The sequence below is a fragment of the Bombina bombina genome, chromosome 9 (genome assembly GCF_027579735.1).
Source record: "Bombina bombina isolate aBomBom1 chromosome 9, aBomBom1.pri, whole genome shotgun sequence".
Classification (NCBI taxonomy): domain Eukaryota; kingdom Metazoa; phylum Chordata; class Amphibia; order Anura; family Bombinatoridae; genus Bombina; species Bombina bombina.
Genome location: NC_069507.1, coordinates 4,255,335 through 4,273,225, shown reverse-complemented (window position 1 = coordinate 4,273,225; position 17,891 = coordinate 4,255,335). Strand labels below are relative to the sequence as shown.

Here is a 17,891-nt window from a genome sequence, read left to right as displayed (position 1 = left end):
ATAACTAAACATAAGCCTAAATAACTAAACATAAGCCTGTTCCATAATCCGCCATCACGTTATGTAATTGTGTGCTCTGTATAGCTACTGCACATATGAAAACAATGCACCGCAAAGGCTGCATATACACAGTGTAAATCAGTTTTGGTATAATGTAAAGCCCTGTGCAGCGGCAGATGAGACCTGTAAGCGGTGCATTGACCCAGCTAGGTTGTTTGCATATGTGTAGTAGCTAAAAATTTTGTCATAAAATGATCAACATCTCATGCAGGTTCGTATGCATTAGTGTAGAGGCGATGTGGCACCCAAGCATAGCCCGGCATGCACAACAGTCCGCTGCAGCATTTGTTCTCAACTACTGTCCTCAAGTACTCCCAACAGGCCAAGTTTTCATTATAGCTGAACCAGTGCACAGGTGAAATAATCAGCTGATGGGCGAGAGCAGGTTAGTAACCATGGTATTATCAGCTTATTACTTCACCTGTGCAATGGTTCAGCTAAAATGAAAACCTGGCCTGTTGTGGGTACTTGAGGACCACGGTTGAGAAACAGTCCACTACAGCACACAAGCCCGGCAAGCGCCACAGTCCGCTACGGAACACAAGCCCGGCAGGCGCCACAGTCCGCTACGGAACACAAGCCCGGCAGGCGCCACAGTCCGCTACGGCACACAAGCCCGGCATGCGAGCAGAACACAGACAGCTGTGATCACAAGCGTTTTGAGTGACACTTTACACATCTAAATTGATGTTCTCACCTGAAAAGAACTCAAGAACTTCTTCCCGTGTACAAGACCATGGCAGCCCACGCACCCTCACAATACATTCGTCTGACATTCTCTATCAGCCCTACGAATAAAGTCAAAAGCTTATGACAACAATATGACAGGCAAAAAGTCACATATCAATGTATGATAAGGTAAAAAACAGACTGTTTACCTAATGCTAGACAACATCATCTCTCTGAGCCCAAAACCTTACACTACACCCAATCTCTCATATTCCTTCCGCCTCACGCTACAGCCCGTCTCTCTCTTCCCCGGTACCAGTCACACAACGCTACAGCCCGTCTCTCTCTTCCCCGGTACCAGTCACACAACGCTACAGCCCGTCTCTCTCTTCCCCGGTACCAGTCACACAACGCTACAGCCCGTCTCTCTCTTCCCCGGTACCAGTCACACAACGCTACAGCCCGTCTCTCTCTTCCCCGGTACCAGTCACACAACGCTACAGCCCGTCTCTCTCTTCCCCGGTACCAGTCACACAACGCTACAGCCCGTCTCTCTCTTCCCCGGTACCAGTCACACAACGCTACAGCCCGTCTATCTACCCCGGTACCAGTCACACAACGCTACAGCCCGTCTCTCTCCTCCCCGGTACCAGTCACACAACACTACAGCCCGTCTCTCTCTCTCCCCCTGTACCAGTCAAACAACGCTACAGCCCGTCTCTCCGACGGTACCAGTCACATAACACTACAGCCCGTCTCTCTCTCACGGTACCGGTCACATAACACTACAGCCTGTCTCTCTCTCACAGTACCGGTCACATAACACTACAGCCTGTCCCTCTCTCTCTCACAGTACCGGTCACATAACACTACAGCCTGTCTCTCATGGTACCGGTCACATAACACTACAGCCTGTCTCTCACGGTACCGGTCACATAACACTACAGCCCGTCTCTCTCTCTCTCGGTACCGGTCACATAACACTACAGCCCGTCTCTCTCTCATGGTACCGGTCACATAACACTACAGCCCGTCTCTCTCTCACGGTACCGGTCACATAACACTACAGCCCGTCTCTCTCTCACGGTACCGGTCACATAACACTACAGCCCGTCTCTCTCTCTCACGGTACCGGTCACATAACACTACAGCCTGTCTCTCACTCACAGTACCGGTTACATAACACTACAGCCCGTCTCTCTCTCACAGTACCGGTCACACAACACTACAGCCCGTCTCTCTCTCTCCCCCGGTACCTGTCAAACAACGCTACAGCCCGTCTCTCCAACGGTACCAGTCACATAACACTACAGCCCGTCTCTCTCACGGTACCGGTCACATAACACTACAGCCTGTCTCTCTCTCACGGTACCGGTCACACAACACTACAGCCCGACTCTCTCTCACGGTACCGGTCACACAACACTACAGCCCGTCTCTCTCTCTCTCACGGTACCGGTCACACAACACTACAGCCCGTCTCTCTCTCACGGTACCGGTCACACAACACTACAGCCCGTCTCTCTCTCACGGTACCGGTCACACAACACTACAGCCCGTCTCTCTCTCACGGTACCGGTCACACAACACTACAGCCCGTCTCTCTCTCACGGTACCGGTCACATAACACTACAGCCCGTCTCTCTCACGGTACCGGTCACATAACACTACAGCCCGTCTCTCTCTCACGGTACCGGTCGCATAACACTACAGCCCGTCTCTCTCTCTTGGTACCGGTCACATAACACTACAGCCCGTCTCTCTCTCACGGTACCGGTCACATAACACTACAGCCCGTCTCTCTCACGGTACCGGTCACATAACACTACAGCCTGTCTCTCTCTCACGGTACCGGTCGCATAACACTACAGCCCGTCTCTCTCTCACGGTACCGGTCACATAACACTACAGCTCGTCTCTCTCTCACGGTACCTGTCAAAACACTACAGCCCGTCTCTCTCACGGTACCGGTCACATAACACTACAGCCCGTCTCTCTCTCACGGTACCGGTCGCATAACACTACAGCCCGTCTCTCTCTCTTGGTACCGGTCACATAACACTACAGCCCGTCTCTCTCTCACGGTACCGGTCACATAACACTACAGCCCGTCTCTCTCACGGTACCGGTCACATAACACTACAGCCTGTCTCTCTCTCACGGTACCGGTCGCATAACACTACAGCCCGTCTCTCTCTCACGGTACCGGTCACATAACACTACAGCCCGTCTCTCTCACACGGTACCGGTCACATAACACTACAGGCCGTCTCTCTCTCACGGTACCGGTAACACAACACTACAGCCCGTCTCTCTCTCACAGTACCGGTCACATAACACTACAGCCCGTCTCTAGATTGTAAGTTCCCACGGGAACAGGGCCCTCAATTCCCCCTGTATTTGTCTGTAAAATTTTGTGTCTTATCGTATTGTTTCTCCACTGTACTGTTATCCTTGTACCCATGGGCAGCGCTGCGGCATCTGTTGGCGCTTTATAAATAAAGAATAATAATAACACTACAGCCCGTTTCTCTCTCACGGTACCGGTCACATAACACTACAGCCCGTTTCTCTCACACGGTACCGGTCACATAACACTACAGCCTGTCTCTCTCTCACGGTACCGGTCGCATAACACTACAGCCCGTCTCTCTCTCAAGGTACCGGTCACATAACACTACAGCCCGTCTCTCTCTCTCGGTACCGGTCACATAACACTACAGCCCGTCTCTCTCTCACGGTACCTGTCAAAACACTACAGCCCATCTCTCTCTCTCTCTCGGTACTGGTCACATAACACTACAGCCCGTCTCTCTCTCTCTCTCACGGTACCGGTCACATAACACTACAGCCCGTCTCTCTCACACGGTACCGGTCACATAACACTACAGCCCGTCTCTCTCACGGTACCAGTCACATAACACTACAGCCCGTCTCTCTCTCACGGTACCAGTCACATAACACTACAGCCCGTCTCTCTCTCACGGTACCAGTCACATAACACTACAGCCCGTCTCTCTCACAGTACCGGTCACATAACACTACAGCCCGTCTCTCTCTCACAGTACCGGTCACATAACACTACAGCCCGTCTCTCTCTCACAGTACCGGTCACATAACACTACAGCCCGTCTCTCTCTCACAGTACCGGTCACATAACACTACAGGCCGTCTCTCTCTCACGGTACCGGTCACACAACACTACAGCCCGTCTCTCTCTCACAGTACCGGTCACATAACACTACAGCCCGTCTCTAGATTGTAAGTTCCCACGGGAACAGGGCCCTCAATTCCCCCTGTATTTGTCTGTAAAATTTTGTGTCTTATCGTATTGTTTCTCCACTGTACTGTTATCCTTGTACCCATGGGCAGCGCTGCGGCATCTGTTGGCGCTTTATAAATAAAGAATAATAATAATAACACTACAGCCCGTTTCTCTCTCACGGTACCGGTCACATAACACTACAGCCCGTCTCTCTCTCACGGTACCGGTCACATAACACTACAGCCCGTTTCTCTCTCACGGTACCGGTCTCATAACACTACAGCCCTTTTCTCTCTCACGGTACCGGTCACATAACACTACAGCCCGTCTCTCTCACGGTACCGGTCACATAACACTACAGCCCGTCTCTCTCACGGTACCGGTCACATAACACTACAGCCCGTCTCTCTCACACGGTACCGGTCACATAACACTACAGCCCGTCTCTCTCTCACGGTACCGGTCACATAACACTACAGCCCGTCTCTCTCACGGTACCGGTCACATAACACTACAGCCCGTCTCTCTCTCTCATGGTACCGGTCACATAACACTACAGCCTGTCCTCTCTCTCACGGTACCAGTCCCATAACACTACAGCCCGTCTCTCTCTCTTGGTACCGGTCACATAACACTACAGCCCGTCTCTCTCTCACGGTACCGGTCACATAACACTACAGCCCGTCTCTCTCACGGTACCGGTCACATAACACTACAGCCCGTCTCTCTCACACGGTACCGGTCACATAACACTACAGCCTGTCTCTCTCTCACGGTACCGGTCGCATAACACTACAGCCCGTCTCTCTCTCAAGGTACCGGTCACATAACACTACAGCCCGTCTCTCTCTCACAGTACCGGTCACATAACACTACAGGCCGTCTCTCTCTCACGGTACCGGTCACACAACACTACAGCCCGTCTCTCTCTCACAGTACCGGTCACATAACACTACAGCCCGTCTCTAGATTGTAAGTTCCCACGGGAACAGGGCCCTCAATTCCCCCTGTATTTGTCTGTAAAATTTTGTGTCTTATCGTATTGTTTCTCCACTGTACTGTTATCCTTGTACCCATGGGCAGCGCTGCGGCATCTGTTGGCGCTTTATAAATAAAGAATAATAATAATAACACTACAGCCCGTTTCTCTCTCACGGTACCGGTCACATAACACTACAGCCCGTTTCTCTCTCACGGTACCGGTCACATAACACTACAGCCCGTTTCTCTCTCACGGTACCGGTCTCATAACACTACAGCCCTTTTCTCTCTCACGGTACCGGTCACATAACACTACAGCCCGTCTCTCTCACGGTACCGGTCACATAACACTACAGCCCGTCTCTCTCACGGTACCGGTCACATAACACTACAGCCCGTCTCTCTCACACGGTACCGGTCACATAACACTACAGCCCGTCTCTCTCTCACGGTACCGGTCACATAACACTACAGCCCGTCTCTCTCACGGTACCGGTCACATAACACTACAGCCCGTCTCTCTCTCTCATGGTACCGGTCACATAACACTACAGCCTGTCTCTCTCTCACGGTACCAGTCCCATAACACTACAGCCCGTCTCTCTCTCTTGGTACCGGTCACATAACACTACAGCCCGTCTCTCTCTCACGGTACCGGTCACATAACACTACAGCCCGTCTCTCTCACGGTACCGGTCACATAACACTACAGCCCGTCTCTCTCACACGGTACCGGTCACATAACACTACAGCCTGTCTCTCTCTCACGGTACCGGTCGCATAACACTACAGCCCGTCTCTCTCTCAAGGTACCGGTCACATAACACTACAGCCCGTCTCTCTCTCTCACGGTACCGGTCACAACACTACAGCCCGTCTCTCTATCACGGTACCGGTCACATAACACTACAGGCCGTCTCTCTCTCACGGTACCGGTCACATAACACTACAGGCCGTCTCTCTCTCACGGTACCGGTCACACAACACTACAGGCCGTCTCTCTCTCTCACGGTACCGGTCACACAACACTACAGGCCGTCTCTCTCTCTCACGGTACCGGTCACACAACACTACAGGCTGTCTCTCTCACGGTACCGGTCACATAACACTACAGCCCGTCTCTCTCTCACGGTACCGATCACAACACTACAGCCCGTCTATCTCACGGTACCAGTCACATAACACTACAGCCCGTCTCTCTCTCACGGTACCGGTCACATAACACTACAGCCCGTCTCTCTCTCACGGTACCGGTCACATAACACTACAGCCCGTCTCTCTCTCACGGTACCGGTCACATAACCCTACAGCCCGTCTCTCTCTCTATCACGGTACCGGTCACATAACACTACAGCCCGTCTCTCTCTCTCACAGTACCGGTCACATAACACTACAGCCCGTCTCTCTCTCACAGTACCGGTCACATAACACTACAGCCCGTCTCTCTCTCACGGTACCGGTCACATAACACTACAGCCCGTCTCTCTCTCTTGGTACCGGTCACACAACACTACAGCCGGTCTCTCTCACACGGTACCGGTCACATAACACTACAGCCCGTCTCTCTCACACGGTACCGGTCACATAACACTACAGCCCGTCTCTCTCTCTCATGGTACCGGTCACATAACACTACAGCCCGCCTCTCTCTCACGATACCGGTCACATAACAGTACAGCCCGTCTCTCTCACAGTACCGGTCACATAACACTACAGCCCGTCTCTCTCTCACAGTACCGGTCACATAACACTACAGCCCGTCTCTCTCTCACAGAACCGGTCACATAACACTACAGCCCGTCTCTCTCTCACGGTACCGGTCACATAACACTACAGGCCGTCTCTCTCTCACGGTACCGGTCACATAACACTACAGGCCGTCTCTCTCACACGGTACCGGTCACATAACACTACAGGCCGTCTCTCTCTCACGGTACCGGTCACATAACACTACAGCCCGTCTCTCTCTCACGGTACCGGTCACATAACAGTACAGCCCGTCTCTCACGGTACCGGTCACATAACAGTACAGCCCGTCTCTCTCTCACGGTACCGGTCACATAACACTACAGCCCGTCTCTCTCTCACGGTACCGGTCACATAACACTACAGCCCGTCTCTCTCTCTCACGGTACCGGTCACATAACCCTACAGCCCGTCTCTCTCTCTCACGGTACCGGTCACATAACACTACAGCCCGTCTCTCTCTCTCACGGTACCGGTAACATAACACTACAGGCCGTCTCTCTCTCACGGTACCAGTCACATAACACTACAGCCCGTTTCTCTCTCACGGTACCGGTCACATAACACTACAGCCCGTCTCTCTCTCTCACGGTACCGGTCACATAACACTATAGCCCGTCTCTCTCACGGTACCGGTCACATAACACTACAGCCCGTTTCTCTCTCACGGTACCGGTCACATAACACTACAGCCCGTCTCTCTCTCACGGTACCGGTCACATAACACTACAGCCCGTCTCTCTCTCACGGTACCGGTCACATAACACTACAGCCCGTCTCTCTCTCACGGTACCGATCACATAACACTACAGCCCGTCTCTCTCACGGTACCGGTCACATAACACTACAGCCCGTCTCTCACGGTACCGGTCACATAACAGTACAGCCCGTCTCTCTCTCACGGTACCGGTCACATAACACTACAGCCCGTCTCTCTCTCACGGTACCGGTCACATAACACTACAGCCCGTCTCTCACGGTACCGGTCACATAACACTACAGCCCGTCTCTCTCTCACGGTACCGGTCACATAACACTACAGGCCGTCTCTCTCTCGCGGTACCGGTCACATAACACTACAGCCAGTGTCTCTCTCTCTCGGTACCGGTCACATAACACTACAGCCCGTCTCTCTCTCACGGTACCGGTCACATAACACTACAGCCCGTCTCTCTCTCACGGTACCGGTCACATAACACTACAGCCCGTCTCTCTCTCACGGTACCGGTCACATAACACTACAGCCCGTCTCTCTCTCACGGTACCGGTCACATAACACTACAGCCCGTCTCTCTCTCACGGTACCGGTCACATAACACTACAGCCCGTCTCTCTCTCACGGTACCGGTCACATAACACTACAGCCCGTCTCTCTCTCACGGTACCGATCACATAACACTACAGCCCGTCTCTCTCACGGTACCGGTCACATAACACTACAGCCCGTCTCTCTCTCACGGTACCGGTCACATAACACTACAGGCCGTCTCTCTCTCACGGTACCGGTCACATAACACTACAGGCCGTCTCTCTCTCTCACGGTACCGGTCACATAACACTACAGGCCGTCTCTCTCTCACGGTACCGATCACATAACACTACAGCCCGTCTCTCTCACGGTACCGGTCACATAACACTACAGCCCGTCTCTCTCTCATGGTACCGGTCACATAACACTACAGCCCGTCTCTCTCTCACGGTACCGATCACATAACACTACAGCCCGTCTCTCTCTCACGGTACCAGTCACATAACACTACAGGCCGTCTCTCTCTCACGGTACCGGTCACATAACACTACAGCCCGTCTCTCTCTCACGGTACCAGTCACATAACACTACAGCCCGTCTCTCTCTCACGGTACCGGTCACATAACACTACAGCCCGTCTCTCTCTCACGGTACCAGTCACATAACACTACAGCCCGTCTCTCTCTCACGGTACCGGTCACATAACACTACAGGCCCGTCTCTCTCTCACGGTACGGTCACATAACACTACAGCCCCGTCTCTCTCTCACTGGTACCGGTCACATAACACTACAGCCCGTCTCTCTCTCTCACGGTACCGGTCACATAACACTACAGCCCGTTCTCTCTCTCACGGTACCGGTCACATAACACTACAGCCCGTCTCTCTCTCACGGTACCGGTCACATAACACTACAGGCGTCTCTCTCTCGGCGGTACCGGTCACATAACACTACAGCCAGTGTCTCTCTCTCTCGGTACCGGTCACATAACACTACAGCCCGTCTCTCTCTCACGGTACCGGTCACATAAACACTACAGCCCGTCTCTCTCTCACGGTAACCGGTCACATAACACTACAGCCCGTCTCTCTCTCACGGGTACCGGTCACATAACACTACAGCCCGTCTCTCTCTCACGGTACCGGTCACATAACACTACAGCCCGTCTCTCTCTCACGGTACCGGTCACATAACACTACAGGCCGTCCTCTCTCTCACACGGTACCGGTCACATACACCTACAGGCCGTCTCTCTCTCAACGGTACCGGTCACATAACACTACAGCCCGTCTCTCTCTCACGGTACCGGTCACACAACACTACAGCCCGTCTCTCTCCTCACGGTACCGGTCACATAACACTACAGCCCGTCTCCTCTCTCACAGTACCGGTCACATAACACTACAGCCAGTGTCTCTCTCTCACGGTACCGGTCACATAACACTACAGCCCGTCTCTCTCTCACGGTACCGGTCACATAACACTACAGCCAGTGTCTCTCTCGGTACCGGTCACATAACACTACCGGTCACATAACACTACAGCACATCTCTCTCTCACAGGTACCCGGTCACATAACACTACAGCCCATCTCTCTCATCACGGTACCGGTCACATAACACTACAGCCCATCTCTCTCTCACGGTAACCGGTCACATAACACTACAGCCATCTCTCTCTCACGGCGGTACCGGTCACATAACACTACAGCCCGTCTCTCTCTCACGGTACCGGTCACATAACACTACAGCCCGTCTCTCTCACGGTACCGGTCACATAACACTACAGCCAGTGTCTCTCTCTCTCGGTACCGGTCACATAACACTACAGCCCGTCTCTCTCTCTCACGGTACCGGTCACATAACACTACAGCCCGTCTCTCTCACGGTACCGGTCACATAACACTACAGCCCGTCTCTCTCTCACGGTACCGGTCACATAACACTACAGCCAGTGTCTCTCTCTCTCGGTACCGGTCACATAACACTACAGCCCGTCTCTCTCTCACAGGTACGGTCACATAACACTACAGCCCGTCTCTCTCTCACGGTACCGGTCACATAACACTACAGCCCGTCTCTCTCTCTCACGGTACCGGTCACATAACACTACAGCCAGTGTCTCTCTCTCTCGGTACCGGTCACATAACACTACAGCCCGTCTCTCTCTCACGGTACCGGTCACATAACACTACAGCCCGTCTCTCTCTCACGGTACCGGTCACATAACACTACACCAGCCTGTCTCTCTCTCACATCCGGTCACATAACACTACAGCCCGTCTCTCTCTCACGGTACCGGTCACATAACACTACAGCCCGTCTCTCTCTCTCAACGGTACCGGTCACATAACACTACAGCCCGTCTCTCTCTCACGGTACCGGTCACATAACACTACAGCCCGTCTCTCTCTCACGGTACCCGGACACAAAACACTACAGCCCGTCTCTCTCTCACGGTACCGGTCACATAACACTACAGCCCCGTCTCTCTCTCTCACGGTACCGGTCACATAACACTACAGCCCGTCTCTCTCTCACGGTACCGGTCACATAACACTACAGCCCGTCTCTCTCTCACGGTACCGGTCACATAACACTACAGCCCGTCTCTCTCTCACGGTACCGGTCACATAACACTACAGCCCGTCTCTCTCTCACGGTACCGGTCACATAACACTACAGCCCGTCTCTCTCTCACGGTACCGGTCACATAACACTACAGCCCGTCTCTCTCTCACGGTACCGGTCACATAACACTACAGCCCGTCTCTCTCTCACGGTACCGGTCACATAACACTACAGCCCGTCTCTCTCTCACGGTACCGGTCACATAACACTACAGCCCGTCTCTCTCTCACCGGTACCGGTCACATAACACTACAGCCCGTCTCTCTCTCTCCACGGTACGGTCACATAACACTACAGCCCGTCTCTCTCCTCACGGTACCGGTCACATAACACTACAGCCCGTCTCTCTCTCACGGTACCGGTCACATAACACTACAAGCCCGTCTCTCTCTCTACAGGTACCAGGTCACATAACACTACAGCCCGTCTCTCTCTCTCGGTACCGGTCACACAACACTACAGCCCGTCTCTCTCTCACGGTACCGGTCACATAACACTACAGCCCGTCTCTCTCTCACTGTACCGGTCACATAACACTACAGCCCGTCTCTCTCTCACGGTACCGGTCACATAACACTACAGCCCGTCTCTCTCTCACGGTACCGGTCATATAACACTACAAGCCCGTCTCTCTCTCAACGGTACCCAGTCACATAACACTATAGCCCGTCTCTCTCTCACAGTACCGGTCACATAACACTACAGCCCGTCTCTCTCTCACGGTACCGGTCACATAACACTACAGCCCGTCTCTCTCTCACGGTACCGGTCACATAACACTACAGCCCGTCTCTCTCTCACGGTACCGGTCACATAACACTACAGCCCGTCTCTCTCTCACGGTAACCGGTCACATAACACTACAGCCCGTCTCTCTCTCACCGGTACCGGTCACATAACACTACAGCCCGTCTCTCTCTCACGGTACCGGTCACATAACACTACAGCCCGTCTCTCTCTCACGGTACCGGTCACATAACACTACAGCCCGTCTCTCTCTCACGGTACCGGTCACATAACACTACAGCCCGTCTCTCTCTCACGGTACCGGTCACATAACACTACAGCCCGTCTCTCTCTCACGGTACCGGTCACATAACCCTACAGCCCGTCTCTCTCTCACGGTACCGGTCACATAACACTACAGCCCGTCTCTCTCTCACTGGTACCGGTCACATAACACTACAGCCCGTCTCTCTCTCACGGTACCGGTCACATAACACTACAGCCCGTCTCTCTCTCACGGTACCGGTCACATAAACACTACAGCCCGTCTCTCTCTCACTGGTACCGGTCACATAACACTACAGCCCGTCTCTCTCTCTCACGGGTACCGGTCACATAACACTACAGCCCGTCTCTCTCTCACGGTACCGGTCACATAACACTACAGCCCGTCTCTCTCTCACGGTACCCGGTCACATAACACTACAGCCCGTCTCTCTCTCACGGTACCGGTCACATAACACTACAGCCCCGTCTCTCTCTCTCACGGTACCGGTCACATAACACTACAGCCCCGTCTCTCTCTCACGGTACCGGTCACATAACACTACAGCCCGTCTCTCTCTCACGGTACCGGTCACATAACACTACAGCCCGTCTCTCTCTCACGGTACCGGTCACATAACACTATAGCCCGTCTCTCTCTCCACGGTACCGGTCACATAACACTACAGCCCGTCTCTCTCTCACGGTAACCGGTCACATAACACTACAGCCCGTCTCTCTCTCACGGTACCGGTCACATAACACTACAGCCCGTCTCTCTCTCACGGTACCGGTCACATAACACTACAGCCCGTCTCTCTCTCACGGTACCGGTCACATAACACTACAGCCCGTCTCTCTCTCACGGTACCGGTCACATAACCACTACAGCCAGTCTCTCTCTCACGGTACCGGTCACATAACACTACAGCCCGTCTCTCTCTCACGGTACCGGTCACATAACACTACAGCCCGTCTCTCTCTCACGGTACCGGTCACATAACACTACAGCCCGTCTCTCTCTCACGGTACCGGTCACATAACACTACAGCCCGTCTCTCTCTCACGGTACCGGTCACATAACACTACAGCCCGTCTCTCTCTCACGTACCGGTCACATAACACTACAGCCCGTCTCTCTCTCACGGTACCGGTCACATAACACTACAGCCCGTCTTCTCTCTCACGGTACCGGTCACATAACACTACAGCCCGTCTCTCTCTCACGGTACCGGTCACATAACACTACAGCCCCCGTCTCTCTCTCACGGTACCGGTCCACAATAACACTACAGCCCGTCTCTCTCTCACGGTACCGGTTCACATAACACTTACCCAGGCCCGTCCTTCTCTCAACGGTACCAGGTCACATAAACACTACAGCCCGTCTCTCTCTCACGGTACCGGTCACATAACACTACAGCCCGTCTCCTCTCTCACAGGTACCGGTCACATAACACTCCAGCCGTCTCTCTCTCTCACGGTACCGGCTCACCATAACACTAACAGCCCGTCTCTCTCTCGCGTGGTACCGGTCACATAACACTGCAGCCCGTTCTCTCCTCTCACCGGTACCGGTCACATAACACTACAGCCCGTCCTCTCTCTCACGGTACCGGTCACATAACACTACAGCCCGTCTCTCTCTCACGGTACGGTCACATAACACTACAGCCCGTCTCTCTCACCGGTACGGTCACATAACACTACAGCCCGTCTCTCTCTCACGGGTACCGGTCACATAACACTACAGCCCGTCTCCTCTCTCACGGTACCGTCACATAACCTACAGCCCGTCTCTCTCTCTCACGGTACCGGTCACATAACACTACAGCCCGTCTCTCTCTCGTACCGGTCACATAACACTACAGCCCTCTCTCTTCACACGGGTACCGGTCACATAACCTACAGCCCGTCTCTCTCTCTCTCACGTACCGGTCACATAACACTACAGCCCGTCTCTCTCTCACGGTACCGGTCACATAACACTACAGCCCGTCTCTCTCTCACGGTACCGGTCACATAACACTATAGCCCGTCTCTCTCTCACGGTACCGGTCACATAACACTACAGCCCGTCTCTCTCTCACGGTACCGGTCACATAACACTACAGCCCGTCTCTCTCCACGTACCGGTCACATAACACTACAGCCCGTCTCTCTCTCACGGTACCGGTCACATAACACTACAGCCCGTCACTCTCTCACGGTACCGGTCACATAACACCCTACAGCCCGTCTCTCTCTCTCTCACGGTACCGGTCACATAACACTACAGCCCGTCTCTCTCCTCACGGTAACGGTCCATAACACTACAGCCCGTCTCTCTCTCACGTACCGGTCACATAACACTACAGCCCGTCTCTCTCACGGTACCGGTCACATAACACTACAGCCCGTCTCTCTCTCACGGTACCGGTCACATAACACTACAGCCCGTCTCTCTCTCACGGTACCGGTCACATAACCTACAGCCCGTCTCTCTCTCTCACGGTACCGGTCACATAACACTACAGCAGCCGTCTCTCTCTCACGGTAACGGTCACATAACACTACAGCCCGTCTCTCTCTCACGGTACCGGTCACATAACACTACAGCCCGTCTCTCTCTCACGGTACCGGTCACATAACACTACAGCCCGTCTCTCTCTCACGGTACGGTCACATAACACTACAGTCCGTCTCTCTCTCGCGGTACCGGTCACATAACACTACAGCCCGTCTCTCTCTCACGGTACCGGTCACATAACACTACAGCCCGTCTCTCTCTCACGGTACCGGTCACATAACACTACAGCCCGTCTCTCTCTCACGGGTACCGGTCACATAACACTACAGCCCGTCTCTCTCTCACGGTAACGGTCACATAACACTACAGCCCGTCTCTCTCTCACGGTACCGGTCACATAACACTACAGCCCGTCTCTCTCTCACGGTACCGGTCACATAACCCTACAGCCCGTCTCTCTCACACGGTACCGGTCACATAACACTACAGTCCGTCTCTCTCTCGCGGGTACCGGTCACATAACACTACAGCCCGTCTCTCTCTCACGGTACCGGTCACATAACACTACAGCCCGTCTCTCTCTCTACGGTACCGGTCACATAACACTACAGCCCGTCTCTCTCTCACGGTACCGGTCACATAACACTACAGCCCGTCTCTCTCTCACGGTACCGGTCACATAACACTACAGCCCGTCTCTCTCACGGGTACCGGTCACATAACACTACAGCCCGTCTCTCTCTCACGGTACCGGTCACATAACACTACAGCCCGTCTCTCTCTCACTTGGTACCGGTCACATAACACTACAGTCCGTCTCTCTCTCACGGTACCTGGTCACATAAACACTACAGCCCGTCTCTCTCTCACGGTACCGGTCACAATAACACTACAGCCCGTCTCTCTCTCTCACGGTACCGGTCACATAACACTACAGCCCGTCTCTCTCTCACGTGGTACCGGTCACATAACCCTACAGCCCGGTCTCTCTCTCACGGTACGGTCACATAACCCTACAGCCCGTCTCTCTCTCACAGGTACGGTCACATAACACTATAGCCCGTCTCTCTCTCACCGGTACCGGTCACATAACCACTACAGCCCGTCTCCTCTCACACGGTACCGGGTCACATAACACTACAGCCAGTCTCTCTCTCTCACGGTTACCGGTCACATAACACTACAGCCCGTCTCTCTCTCACCGGTACCGGTCACATAACACTACAGCCCGTCTCTCTCTCACTGGTACCGGTCACATAACACTACAGCCCGTCTCTCTCTCACGGTACCGGTCACATAACGTACAGCCGTCTCTCTCTCACAGGTACCGGTCACATAACCCTACCAGCCCGTCTCTCTCTCTCTCCAGGGTACCGGGTCACATAACACTACAGCCGTCTCTCTCTCGCGGGTACCGGGTCACATAACACTACAGCCGTCTCTCTCTCACGGTACCGGTCACATAACCCTACAGCCGTCTCTCTCTCCTTCACGGTACCGGTCACATAACACTACAGCCCGTCTCTCTCTCACGGTACCGGTCACATAACACTACAGCCCGTCTCTCTCTCACGGTACCGGTCACATAACACTATAGCCCGTCTCTCTCTCACGGTACCGGACCACATAACACTACAGCCCGTCTCTCTCTCACGGTACCGGTCACATAACACTACAGCCCGTCTCTCTCTCACGGTACCGGTCACATAACACTACAGCCCGTCTCTCTCTCACGGTACCGGTCACATAACACTACAGCCATCTCTCCTCTCACGGTACGGTCACATAACCCTACAGCCCGTCTCTCTCTCTCTCACGGTACCGGTCACATAACACTACAGCCCGTCTCTCTCTCACGGTAACGGTCACATAACACTACAGCCCGTCTCTCTCTCACGGTACCGGTCACATAACACTACAGCCCGTCTCTCTCTCACGGTACCGGTCACATAACACTACAGCCCGTCTCTCTCTCACGGTACCGGTCACATAACACTACAGTCCGTCTCTCTCTCGCGGTACCGGTCACATAACACTACAGCCCGTCTCTCTCTCACGGTACCGGTCACATAACACTACAGCCCGTCTCTCTCTCTCACGGTACCGGTCACATAACACTACAGCCCGTCTCTCTCTCACGGTACCGGTCACATAACCCTACAGCCCGTCTCTCTCTCACGGTACCGGTCACATAACACTACAGCCCGTCTCTCTCTCACGGTACCGGTCACATAACACTATAGCCCGTCTCTCTCTCACGGTACCGGTCACATAACCCTACAGCCCGTCTCTCTCACACGGTACCGGTCACATAACACTACAGTCCGTCTCTCTCTCGCGGTACCGGTCACATAACACTACAGCCCGTCTCTCTCTCACGGTACCGGTCACATAACACTACAGCCCGTCTCTCTCTCACGGTACCGGTCACATAACACTACAGCCCGTCTCTCTCTCACGGTACCAGTCACATAACACTACAGCCCGTCTCTCTCTCACGGTACCGGTCACATAACACTACAGCCCGTCTCTCTCTCTCACGGTACCGGTCATTACCTCACACACTATAATTACCGTACGGGCAATTTTAGTCCTCAAACAGCTCGTGGGGGAAACGTTCAGCGTAATGACGTCACAAACAGCAGCCATAGGGCAGTTAGGAGACTAGGGAAATGACGTCAAATTTGTGCGACTCTTTTTTTCTTACCCGGAAATAGATGTGCTTCCGGTATATAGAGCTGCTCCCACTCGCACTAATCATTAGGCCTCATGTTATCACGCGCGTGCACGATACGCCCAGCCCCCGCCCTATGCTCTCTAGAGCTCCGCCCATCGCGTCTCCTGCGCATCGTCTCCTCGCGCTCTCCCCTCTGTGTTAAATTTTATTCCCCAGCAAATGCACCGAGTATAGGATCAGCTTCTTTTCACATCAGCCTAATGTGTCTCATCAAATGGCTATTTATAAACACATATTAATAAATCATTTTATCATCTGTAAATATCTGTGTGACCTAATAAAGTTATTGTAAAATAAACTGTACATATCAGTGTATATATCCCTGTGTGTGACCTAATAAAGTTATTGTACAATAAACTGTACATATCAGTATATATATCCCTGTGTGTGACCTAATAAAGTTATTGTACAATAAACTGTACATATCAGTATATATATCTGTGTGTGACCTAATAAAGTTATTGTACAATAAACTGTACATATCAGTATATATATCCCTGTGTGTGACCTAATAAAGTTATTGTAAAATAAACTGTACATATCAGTGTATATATCCCTGTGTGTGACCTAATAAAGTTATTGTACAATAAACTGTACATATCAGTATATATATCCCTGTGTGTGACCTAATAAAGTTATTGTACAATAAACTGTACATATCAGTATATATATCTGTGTGTGACCTAATAAAGTTATTGTACAATAAACTGTACATATCAGTATATATATATATCTGTGTGTGATCTAATAAAGTTATTGTACAATAAACTGCACATATCAGTATATATATATATATATATATATATATATATATATATATATATATCTGTGTGTGACCTAATAAAGTTATTGTACAATAAACTGTACATATCAGTATATATATCTCTGTGTGTGACCTAATAAAGTTATTTTACAATAAACTGCACATATCAGTATATATATCTGTGTGTGACCTAATAAAGTTATTGTACAATAAACTGTACATATCAGTATATATATATATGTGTGTGTGACCTAATAAAGTTATTGTACAATAAACTGTACATATCAGTA

At 52.3% G+C, this 17,891-nt stretch overlaps 1 protein-coding gene across 1 annotated transcript in view; it reads right to left on the bottom strand.

The window, feature by feature from the left end:
• The window catches only part of HNRNPH3 (heterogeneous nuclear ribonucleoprotein H3), a gene marked incomplete in the record, with an annotated part of 123,220 nt that extends 106,424 nt beyond the window's left edge, over positions 1 to 16,796 (bottom strand). Inside the window, 2 exon segments of the mRNA XM_053691844.1 lie at positions 758 to 848; positions 16,676 to 16,796. Coding sequence (XP_053547819.1) covers positions 758 to 836 — 79 coding nt within the window.
• Positions 16,797 to 17,891: the final 1,095 nt, after the last annotated feature.